General features: G+C 40.1%; 1 protein-coding gene across 2 annotated transcripts; it reads right to left on the reverse strand.

Annotated features, from left to right (window-relative positions):
- Nucleotides 1–2,131: 2,131 nt before the first annotated feature.
- On the reverse strand, nucleotides 2,132–9,504 carry TOMM7 (translocase of outer mitochondrial membrane 7). 2 transcript variants are annotated; one of them, XM_070787588.1, is made up of 3 exons: nucleotides 9,325–9,498; nucleotides 6,009–6,057; nucleotides 2,132–2,364 (listed from the first exon to the last, which is right to left on the reverse strand). In XM_070787588.1, the coding sequence occupies exons 1-3, from the start codon at nucleotides 9,425–9,427 to the stop codon at nucleotides 2,349–2,351; spliced, it is 168 nt and encodes a 55-aa protein (XP_070643689.1). In that variant the 5' UTR covers nucleotides 9,428–9,498; the 3' UTR covers nucleotides 2,132–2,348. The 2 variants fall into 2 exon arrangements, with proteins under 2 accessions (XP_070643689.1, XP_070643690.1); XM_070787589.1 differs by lacking the exon at nucleotides 2,132–2,364 and adding an exon at nucleotides 2,371–3,742 and having other exon boundaries at nucleotides 9,325–9,504.
- Between the last annotated feature and the right edge of the window lie 2,376 nt (nucleotides 9,505–11,880).

An 11,880-nucleotide genomic window follows, 5' to 3' on the forward strand; every position in this document is an offset into this window, starting at 1 on the left:
AAAATGTGCTTTGCTAACAAGCTTCTATGACTAGGATTACTAGTCTAGGATCAGCTATGCCAACCAGAGAAGGAAACAGCTACTCACTCAAGTATTCTTGTGGTTTAGGGACTAACGCCGGAGAAGGCAATGGCACCCCACTCCAGTACTCTTGCCTGGAAAATCCCATGGATGGAGGAGCCGGTGGGCTGCAGTCCATGGGGTCGCTAAGAGTCGGACATGATTGAGCAACTTCACTTTCACTTTTCACTTTCATGCATTGGAGAAGGAACGGCAACCCACTCCAGTGTTCTTGCCTGGAGAATCCCAGGGATGGGGGAGCCTGGTGGGCTGCCGTCTATGGGGTCACACAGAGTCGGACACGACTGAAGCGACTTAGCAGCAGCAGCAGCAGGGACTAACGCATTGAGACAAGTATTATCCCTATTTTGTGGAAGAAACTCCAGTCTAAAGAGTAAGTGATCTCTGTATGAAGGGCAGTAGGAACTAAGTAGCAGGACCAGGACTCAAATCAGGTCCTGTCAGCTCAGGGTTTGTCTAAGCAAAATTAAGGTCAGAAATAATCTATTGCACAGCAAAAATTTAACACCACATTGCAACTATATTCCAACTTTTAAAATTTTTTAAAAATAATAAAAAGAAACCATCATATTTGTAAGGACTCTCTAGTGTTTAACACAGAACAGACTCATGTTTGCTCAACAGGACTGCACTGTCCTAAAATCTAAAGTTCAATAAAATGTAGGAGCTTAATTATAAACATTTCACAAACCTTCAGAAATAAACTTTAAAGTGTAGACTTAGTCTCAGTTCTTACCCTGTGCCTTGAACAAATGCTTAAATTCTGTTCCTTAGCTTCATCAGATATGAGAACTAGGAACTAGTCCCTTTCTCCTTAATTCCCAATTTCTTACTTCAAAAATATTTGCAGGCTTTATAAACAGCTACAAGTTAGCTCCTAAAGTACAAAACCACTTATGTTTCTTATCCATGTAAGTATTTTATCAAATGGGGCACTTGCCATAGCTTTATTTTCTCAAGTTCTAGAAAGTCTGAGTGAAAAAGAAAAATGTGTACCAAAATACTAACAAAAATTCACTGACAACCCATTTAGTAGAAAGAATGGGGGTGTAGAAGGCGGCAGCCACAATTGTAAGCAATTCTAGGGGATTTAAAAGCTAGTCAGAGCTCTTAGCAAAAGCATACGTGCTCAGATTCATGAAATATTAAAGCAATTACATTAAGTACATACCAGAAATGATTTCCCTGCAGTTAGCTCTCAAGAATTCCACTTTAAAATTCCCTCATGCAGTAAGCTTCCAAAATAGTCCACATCTCCATGGCAAAGATAACAAAACTTGAGAAAATAGGTTTAAATCACCAAGAGGGCTTTACATTAGAAATAAGGAGGAAATTTCTGGTAATGATTGCTCCAGTTACCTGAGATTACATTCATGATCCTTCTCTGACCCAGACGTTTAAAACATTCAATCCAATGTGTCATCTCTTGTTTCAAGCCTACTTTCCTGTAATTACAATTCCCCAAAATAAATAAATAGATCTATTTTGTTAGAATTACAGAAGCTAAGTTTAAGAAAAAGGGAGGTGAGGGGTGCCTTCAAATACAGATAAAGTCCCAGGAAACCACAACACAGAACTGAACTAGTTCCCATAAACGCCTTTATCAGAAAATAGGAAGTACTACTGTTCTGCGTAGCTCTCCATGGGCTCCTGCTCAGCCACCTCCAGCTTCCTAGTGAAGGAAATCTTAAGACTCACATTTAACTCACAAATCAGACATATAAGCCTCCAATGCCATTCTCATGCCCTGCCAACACAGCCAAAGAATCCTATTTCATCAGAACGTCATCCCTGGAAGTTAGGGCCCAGTATGTCACAGAGAGCTCTCTCTCCTTTTACTACCTCAGAACATCTCAAAAGGAGTTATTAATTCACTGCAAAGGGAAACTAGAATCCATTTGTTAAGTGAACGGACATGAATTAACTTGGAAATGTGCTTCTTTTTCAAAGTATCATCTAGACACATAGATCCCTGTTTTGAAAAAGTACCAAATGGCTAAATTTTTACCTGACAGTCCTATTAGGTTCAATTCAAAAAGGACTCAAGACATAACATTGTTAAAAACATTTATTTTAATACAGTCTATCATAAATAAGTCAGTAGAGGTTCCACTCTGCAACAGATGCATCTGAGAAGTAAGAGCCCTGTGCCATCCAACTGGTGACCGTCTGAACGATGTCCCATCTCTTATCCCAGCCAGAGAGCACACCTTCCATGTTGTTCCTCTGCATTGACTGCTTCCAAAACCAGATGACCAAACAGTCCTTTATCCCCAAAGTAAGCTAAAATGTTTGTGAAGAGGAGAAACAAATTAAACCCCAAAGTAAAAACTTCTCAAACACAGCTTAAGAACTAGAAGATTTTATACATTTATGCTCACGTTTACTCAACCACCAAATTCAGAATTAGCAGAAGCATCAATCTCACTGAGTAAAAAAATCAGAGACCTATTTAAAGAAATACAATTTTATTACTTTTAATTGTAGTTACCTATTATAAACAAAAAGGAAAACATATATTGAGGTCAATCAAAAGAGTGACATGAAGGATTGATGAAACCAGAAAATAAAGGTATATCCTTGTTAGATACAGGAAGGAGACAAGATGTGTTTTATTTCTCAGCCCTGTTGATTAAAAATGTAGTTTCTAGTAAGTCAACTTAAATAAAATTGCATTACGAAATGACAATAGAGCATTCTGTTAAGTTTGTATTTAGAAAGTATTTTCCTTTTGTGTATAAAGCAAACCAACATGCACTTATTTTCAATTTTCAAAAGTGTATTAAAATCTCCCATTAAATCCCAAGTATATTTGCATACAGTTAAGATATGAAAACAAAATATTCATTTATCAAGGTCTCTTCCTCATTGGTAATGAGCATCTAAGATAAACAGAAAAGAAAATCTTCCTTGGTCTTATACAGATAATGGGAACAATCATTCTCCCAGTTAGTTAATATTCATGTATTTTGCCTAAATAATGTTTTGCCCCTTATTCACTAAATACTGCATTTTGAATAAGGCATTTACATCAAACAACCTAATACACAGAACCATCCTGTGTGAAAGAGGATGGACACCAATGAATGGGGACCTAATCCCAAGGAATCCAACAACTTAACAAGGAAAATACACCAGTAAATCTTGAACTACATTATTTTCATAAATACTATATAAATCAATTTATATATAAACAATAAACTTTATATTCCTGAGTTTTACATTAATAAAACATTTACATTACTGAAAACCCTGACAAATACAAGTCTATTCCTTTCAGGGTACAGATGAGGCAACCCAGGAAGACCTCTTTAGTCAGTCTTCCCAGTATAAGCAGCATAGTATATGAAATTCTGTAACAGGATAACCCTTTTCAGCACTCATTTCCTTCCTATATCACAAATACCCCGGGAAAGAAATCAGAAAATGTTCCTAATGACAGAAAAGAATGATTACCACCACCAGAAAGGAGAGGAGCACTGAGATGATGATAAGGACATGAAAAAGCGGGGGGTGGGGTGGCGCCTCACTCTGAAGGGCCAACTCTTGGTGGGATATTTGAAGCCAATACAACAGAAGGGCACATGTATCCCCATTTCTGGGTTCTGTATCACCTGGGGCACGAAATGCTGTTTCCCAGCATGCAGGTCCAGTCTAAAAACTGTACAAGAAGAAACGCTATTATCAATTCCTGTCCCAATACCACAAAGAAGTTAGGATCCTTTAATTAAGTTAATTCAGCACTTTCAAAGTGTTCCCCAAGTATCTGGCAGCTACTTCAGGTACTCACAGGACAAAACAAATGAAAACAAGCAACAAGCATAATACAAAGCAGAGAATGAGACACAGAACACAAAAAATGGAGCAGTTTCTGCTAGGAAAAGGTGGAAGAGTTAAGGAAGAGGTGATAAATTTGAGACTGAGGGGAAAAAAAAAAAATTTGAGATTGAGCTTTTCTAAAGGTAGGTTTTCATCTAGTGGAAACTGAAGGAAGAAGCATTCCAGGCAGACAGAGAACAAGCATACAGACAAAGGCATGAAAAAAATACAGTTTATTCTGAGATTCACACACAGTATCATGTAGCTAGAGCCTAGTTTTCACAGAAGAAAAGTGGGGTGAAGGACATGACAGAGAAAGGCTAAAAATTATTAAGTTTATTGCTCATACATTATGTGTCAAGCACTGTTAATACTTTACATACAATAATCTTTTTCAATTCTCAGGACAATCTTATAAATCAGATATTATAAACTTATAAAAAACGAAACTTCATCTTAGGTTAACAGCCTCTTGGAAAGAAGTATTTGATGATAATTTTCAGTCCTTGAAAAATGTTCACACAGCTTGACCAGGTAGTCCCATCTCTGATAGTATTTCCTAAGGTACTGTTTCCCTTAGGAAGTAACTGGTCTAAGGTCAATCAGCTACTCAGTAGCAGACACATTACCTGAGTCCCCATTTTACAAAAAGGAAAACTGATAGTTCAAAGAGTAAAAACTAAAAACAAAAAGCTTGATGGGGACCTCTGAAAGCAGTTTTAAGAGGCTGTACCACAAAAGATTCAGAAAAGAGGGAAGTGAAGAAAGGAAGCAGGGAGTGAAGACCATTCATTGAAGAATTTTATCAGTAAAGAATAACAGCATAAATGGACATGTAGATGGCACGTTTGGCAGTACCCTAAAGAAGAAAAAAACCTTGCTTTGAGAAAAGGAGAGACTGGCAAGGCAGAGAAGGTGGAGGAAATTCATATCAGATGGCATTGTGCTAAGTAAAGTAGCAGATCATATTATCTGCGGGAGGCCACATGACCCAGTGGAAAGTGTACAGGCCTTCAAGACAGACATACACGACCACGCACTGACTGTATGATCAGCTCTGAAGGACTGAAGTAACAACTAGAGATGCTGTATATAAAGCACTTAACACAGTGGCTGACACACTACAAATGACTGTTAGTGATATGACCATTCTAGAAAGTAGTAGCTTAGATTAGGAGTGTGAAGAAACAGATCTAGAATAGCAGTAAAAAGTCTGTTAGGACAATCCACAAGAAATGTCTGGAAGACAGAAGGTCAAGGTGGTATTCCACAGCACCCGTGCAGGGGCGCTACTCATCCCAGTGCTATGAGTACCAGTCCTTTCTACAGAGCAATTCTTCCTGTTCCAGATTCTGCCTTCACACACACACACACACACACACGTGGTTTTCACAAGTATGTACACACACATGCATATGAGTATATGAATACACATACTCCGTGTAGCTGCGTGTGTGTATGTATTCACCAGTATTTATCCAACACCATCAAGGCTGTTTTGGAGAAAGGAAATTTGAAAGGAATGCATTTTCAGAGCCACAAATGTCCATACTCTGACTTATTAATCCCATGAGAATTTATCACAAGGAAATAAATCTAAACCTATAAAACCTATGCACATAAAAATGTTTGTTATATTGTTAATTAAAATACTAAAAAAAAAACTGAAAACCTAAGTGATCAACAACTGGAAAATACATGGGCTATCAATTCTAACTGTACTGTTGTTAGAATCAATTCTAACTGTACTGTTGTTAGAATGATACAAAGTTTCACATATTTTAATAAGGATAGGACAGGAATATGGGAATTAAGAACATTCAGCTTTTAAAGTAGCAGGATACATTAGTTCTTTTCCTTTTAAAACATACTTCATTATGGTTATAACACAGCACAGTAAACAAAAATTAGGAAGAGGAGAGAAAGCAGTTACCTGATAATGAAAGTTAGACTGGTCTGCAAATTGCTGCAATTTTCCAATAGCCCAAAACTACACCTGACTGATAAAGCTCCATTACAATACCTAGCACTACTTCTCTTCTGCTTGCCATGATTTAGTACTTATATATAAACATTTGCCCTGCAATGCTTATTTGTAAGAGCAGTACCTCAAAACAGTTGGTTCAGGCATTCCAGGATCTGCACCCCTCTTAAATCCTGGGGGAAAGGGAGAGGGAAGAAAGAGAATAAAGACCAATTAAAACTCTAGCAGACAAAAAATTTACAATGTTTTCTTTCTAAATCAGTATTTGGTAGCTAGAATGACATCCACATCTACCAGAATTACCTAGATTTACCTGTGCAACAGATTAGTTTTGAATCTTCACTAGAATATGTGATCATGTGCAGAACTAATCAGTAGGGAAGACAAACTAACTTACTCCTATAATAGTAGCCCTTAGCACACACGATCTTTCATTCTTAGTCATTACCCACAAAAAAGACAAACTACCAAATCAAACTGAATGAAGAACTACAAACAGTACTAAGACTTTTTTTTTAAAGCTTTTTTTTTTTTTTTTTAACTTACTTATTTTCTGTTGGAATACAGCTGATTAAAAATGCTGTGCTGATTAATAATGCTGTGCTGGTTTCAGGTGGAGAGTAGAGGGACTCAGCCATACATATACATGTGTCCATTCTCCCCCAAACTCCCTCCCATCCAGGCTTCCACATAACACTAAGCAGAGTTCCCTGTGCTGTACAGTAGGTTATCCATTTTAAATACAGCAGTGTATACCTGTCCATCCCAAACTCCCTATCCCTTCCCCTCATTCTTCCCCACCCCGCACGAGGTTGTTCTGTGACTCTTGAGTCTATTTCTGTAAAAAATTATACTTTTTTAAAGAAAAAAATTGAAGACATTTTATCCCCATGAACCTCTCTTTACAAAGCAACCAAAGGCTGGAGATAGAGGGAAAAAAACTTCAAGCTATTGTTAATTAAATCAATGCTCTTATTACAAGCAATAGCTGTAATCAGACTAATCAGCATTTAAAGATGATCCCTGACCCTGTGTTTGGGGAACCAGAATCTTTTATAATGGGCAGGGACAGCATGCCTCCCCTTTACCCTGGTACTATTTTCCAAAGCTATCCACCCTACAAACATCCTTAAAAACATGAACAAAGGGTGGTCACTGCCTCTGCTCACAAGATTTGTAGAAATTCAAGACACTATGGAGAATTGTCTTCCAACAGGTAACTCACTAAAATCTTTTTGTTGGTAAATGTCCAAACAGATGCTTTATCGGGTCACTGTCCTATTTTATAGCACTATATTCCCACTGTACTTCCAGAAGCCCTAAAAGGTTATGTTTGGAATTAAACTACAAAAAAAAAAAAAGAAAGAAACTAAACTACACAAGAAATTCAATATGCACTTGCAAAGTTTTACTGAGAGCTGATGGAGAAGTAAAGCATGGGAACTAGGTCGGACCTAAAATTAAGCTTAGATACAGTATAAGGAAAAAACAATGGTTAATAAGGAAAGATAAAAAGATAGCCTTAACGTCAGTCTCCACCCGAGCCAGACACAAGGGTACCAGCACTAAACTGTAGGATTACTGGTAGTCCTAGTAAAAAGAAAATAGCCAGTGTGCACAAAAAGGAAAATAATTCTAGAGTGGAAAAGAAAAGCACTGTCTACTCTTCAGACCAAAACCCTCCTTATACAGATTTTAACAACCAGCTGCAGCTTTCTGGCAACAGAAAAGGAATTTCAAAAAGGAGAGGAGAAAAGGTACCTGAAAAAGACATAGAAGAGCAAAGAATCCACACGGACAAAGAAAGCAGGAGCAGACTAAAATGGGACCCAACATACACAACAATGGAAAAACGACACAGAACAAAGAAGGGGAAGAATTAAAAACCCCTTAACTTCCTTAGCTAGAAGGACAGCTCCTCCCAGTTTTGCTGGGCCCTTTTACAGTTAAGCGAAGGCTGGGGAAGAGGACAGTTTGGGAGAAAGGGGAATAACAGCCTGTAAGAGCAGACTAATTACTTGCTCTAATTTTCAATACCTACACAGAGTTACTAAAATCTGGGGAACTAATGCTTCTTTTAAAATTGCAGTACTTCCCTGGTGGTGCAGTGGCTGACTCTCTGCTCCCAAAGCAGGGGGCCAGGGATCCATCCCTGGTCAAGGAACTAGATCCTACAAGCTGCGACTAAGAACTGGCACAGCCAAATAGGTAAGTCGTTTTCAAAACATGTGTAGTAGGGACTTCCCGGGTAGTCCGGGAAGCGGTGAAGAATCCGCTCTCCCACTGCAGGGAGTGCAGGTTCAGTATCTGGTAGCGGAAGTTTCACATGACCACGGTGCAGCCAAACCCCGCCCCCCACCCCCCCAAAAATGCGTTCAAAATAAGGGAGGAAAAGGGTCTTTTTAAGCCCTGCATTCTGAAGTATCTCCAGGTTATTAGTTGGCTTGCAAGTCATGGGGAAATGGGAGCCACAACTGCCTACGGAATATCCAGCATAATCAAACGCTCCGTCAAGGCTGAGCGAATGCACCGCGTCTTACAAGACATGACACCTAAAAAACATAAAACCAAAAACAAGAAGCAGCATCTAATTAAAAATCAAAGGATTGTGAAATGTGAACCGGAGTTTTACACAATGTCAAACTCTATGCTCAAACTGACAAAGGCGGAACGCTATCCACTCCATCCTACTGCCTGAACTGGGCAATCAGTTTAAAAATACAAAACTACCCCAGGCGAGAAACGGTGTAAAGTCTCAGTGTGCGGCCCTAGGCAAAAATATGAGCCTTACCACTTTCAAATTTCCGCAATACAGCATAGTGGTTAAGAGGATGGGCCTTGGAGGCCCACTGCTTGAGTTCATAGCTCCCCCATTTGACAGCTGTGTGGCGTTCAGCGAAGAACAAAACTGTTCTATGCCTCGGTTTCCCCGCGCGTAAAACCTTGACCTGCACGTGAGGACGCAGAAGCATCCACCAACTATTGTCATAATCATGCCTCGAGGCAGTGGCATACCCATGAGGCTTAGAACCTCTTTCCACTTAGGCCCACCACGACAGGTGACAATAACCTTCCCGAAAACACACCTAGTGTCCAAATGTGAACTAATCACTTTCACACACATTAGGCCCTCAGGTCCACGCACATGAGGACTTTTCAGGTCCCCCAAATCCAGAAAAGTAGGTCACCTCTTGCTTACAGACAGCACGGGAAATATTACGTGACTTGTTAAAGACCAGAAAGAAAAAAAAAGGAGGCGGGGTGGGGGGAGGATAAAACAAGAACTCGAACTCAGCTTAGACGGACCACACTTGACCAGAGCGCCTCGAGAGCCGTGCTCGGCGTGGTCGCGTTTCTCCCTCACGCCTCAGGCCAAAATGGAGTCTCAGCCTCCGCACCCTCTTCCCTCCCGTCTCCTACCAGGTTCTTCTCCCACTGACCCAGGTAAATCACGAGAGGAATAAAACCCCAGCGGATGGCAAATTGTCCTCCCTTGAAAAGCTGCTGCAGCCTCTGCTTGGCCTCTTTGCTCAGCTTCACCATTGCGACAGCGCTGGCGACACCCGTGAGAAAACAGCAGCAAACGCGTCAGGAATCTGCACGAAAGGAGACGCGCACGCGCCACACCGGCCTTTACGGCAGGAGTCGTGAGCGTCGCCAAACGAAGGTCGCAATTCATCGTCCTTCACCTGCCTCGCCCCTCCGCGGCCCCGCCTGTGGAAAGCGCAGGAGTTGTTGATTCTCCTCGTTAGGAGGTCCAAATTCCCTTTGCACTATTTAGGAATCGCCAGGTTTCCTTGATTGCTGGATGCCTGGGGCAATGTTCAGGAGATTCCTTCTGCCCGGAACGTCCTTTCTTTTCCTACAGCCGCACCCACTCTTCAAAGTTTATCTCCAAATGTTTTTTAATCTAACAGAGAAGGAACACTGAATATTAGTCCCAACTTTTATTCTCACTTGCCGTGTATTCTTGGTCAAGTTATTTAACTTCCCTCTTTATCAGTTTGTTTCTTCAAACTGAAGGTTGATCTGCAAGGAAGATCACAAACTGACACCCAACAGAGCGTCTATCCATGTCTTCGTTGACTCCCAAAGTATTTGGTTGTTTATTTTTACATTTTAAATTACTTGTCAGCATTTTAAAGTTTGGGAAAGTTCGCATGAAAATCAGGACGTTTTCAGAGAAGTTGGTGAATTTCATTGCAGTCAGCACCCTTCTTGTCCTCGTTCGTTTAGAATTGCAGTGATCCTCACTCCTGGCTGCACAATAGAATCAGTGAGATTAAAAGGCTCACTCCTACTGGGGGCCAACTCCTACCAATTATGATTAATTGGGAGTGGGGCCTGGCCTTTGCTTACCATTGAAGTTCCCAACTTCTGATTCAGTAACTGCTCCTGTGCAGTTGGCATTTGGGCTTTTACCTCAAGGTTAGGATTTTTTTTTTTTCTGTATTTATTTTTAATTGAAGGATAATTGCTTTACAATATTATGTTGGTTTCTGCCATGCATCAACAGGAATCAGGAATAGGTATACATATGCCCCCTTCTTCTTGAACGTTGCTCCCAGCTCCTACCCCATCCTACTCCTCTAGCTTATCAAGGAAGGCTAGGAATTCTTGATTACTAAGGGTGTAAGAGATTTTTACCTCTTTGACCTTGGTGCCTTTCTTGACTCACCTTCAAGATATATTTTGTTTTAAATTCTCTTTTTTTTAAAAGACTTTATTTGAGTGAAAATTTGTTTAAAACAAGAAGTTCCAAACCAGAAGTGGTTAGAAATGCTCACTCTTTTAAATTCATAAGGTGCTCATGGCTCCTCTAAAATTTCCCCCTGGCTTTGTGGACATTCCTGTGCCTAGCTCATTATCGTGATAATAACAACCAGTCTATTCTGTGTTAAGTGTTTTAAATACAAAATTAGTCTTAATCTTTAAAAGAATTTAAAACATTAAAGCTTATTTTACTAATTATATTTTTTAATATTTATTTTATTATTTGGCTGTGCCAAGTCTTAGTTGCTGCATTCAGTTCAGTTCAGTCACTCAGTCGTGTCTGACTCTACAACCCCATGGACTGCAGCATGCTAGGCTTCCTTGTCCATCACCAACTCCCAGAGCTTGCTCAAACCCACGTCCATCGAGTCGGTGATACCATCCAACCATCTCATCCTCTGTCGTCTCCTTCTTCTCCTGCCTTCAATCTTTCCCAGCATCAGGGTCTTTTCCAGTGAGTCGGTTCTTCGTATCAGGTAGCAAAAGTATTCGAGTTTCACCTTCAGCATCAGTCCTTCCAATGAATATTCAGGACTGATTTCCTTTAGGGTGGACAGGTTGGATCTCCTTGCAGTCCAAGGGACTCTCAAGAGTCTTCTCCAACACCACAGTTCAAAAGCATCAATTCTTCGTCACTCAGCTTTCTTTATAGTCCAACTCTCACATCCATACACGACTACTGGAAAAACCATAGCCTTGACTAGATGGACCTTTGTTGGCAAAGTAATGTCTCTGCTTTTTAATATGCTGTCTACGTTGGTCATAACTTTTCTTCCAAGGAGCAAGCGTCTTTTAATTTCATGGCTGCACTCACCATCTGCAGTGATTTTGGAGCCCAAGAAAATAAAGGCTGTCACTGTTTCCATTGTTTCGCCATCTATTTGCCATGAAGTGATGGGGCCGGATGCCATGATCTCAGTTTTTTGAATGTTGAGTTTTAAGCCAACTTTTTCACTCTCCTCTCACTTTCATCAAGAGTCTCTTTAGTTCTTCTTCACTTTCTGCTATCATCTGCGTGTCTGAGGTTATTGATATTCCTCCCAGCAATCCTGATTCCAGTTTGTGCTTCATCCAGCCTGGCATTTCACATGATGTACTGTGCATATAAGTTAAATAACTGGGGTGACAATATACAGCCTTGACTTACTCCTTTCCCAATTTGGAACCTGTCTGTTGTTCCATGCCATAGTTGCTGCATACAGACAGGATCATTTTTTTTAAGG

The sequence above is a fragment of the Bos indicus genome, chromosome 4, assembly GCF_029378745.1.
Source record: "Bos indicus isolate NIAB-ARS_2022 breed Sahiwal x Tharparkar chromosome 4, NIAB-ARS_B.indTharparkar_mat_pri_1.0, whole genome shotgun sequence".
Classification (NCBI taxonomy): domain Eukaryota; kingdom Metazoa; phylum Chordata; class Mammalia; order Artiodactyla; family Bovidae; genus Bos; species Bos indicus.

Bases quoted from the DNA above. Each gene is read 5' to 3' on its own strand.
- TOMM7 (XM_070787588.1), bottom strand. From the start codon at position 9,427: ATGGTGAAGCTGAGCAAAGAGGCCAAGCAGAGGCTGCAGCAGCTTTTC. The intron at 6,058-9,324 runs GTCAGTGGGAGA...CCTTTCCCCCAG, and splicing joins TCCTCTCGTGATTTACCTGG to GATTTAAGAGGGGTGCAGAT.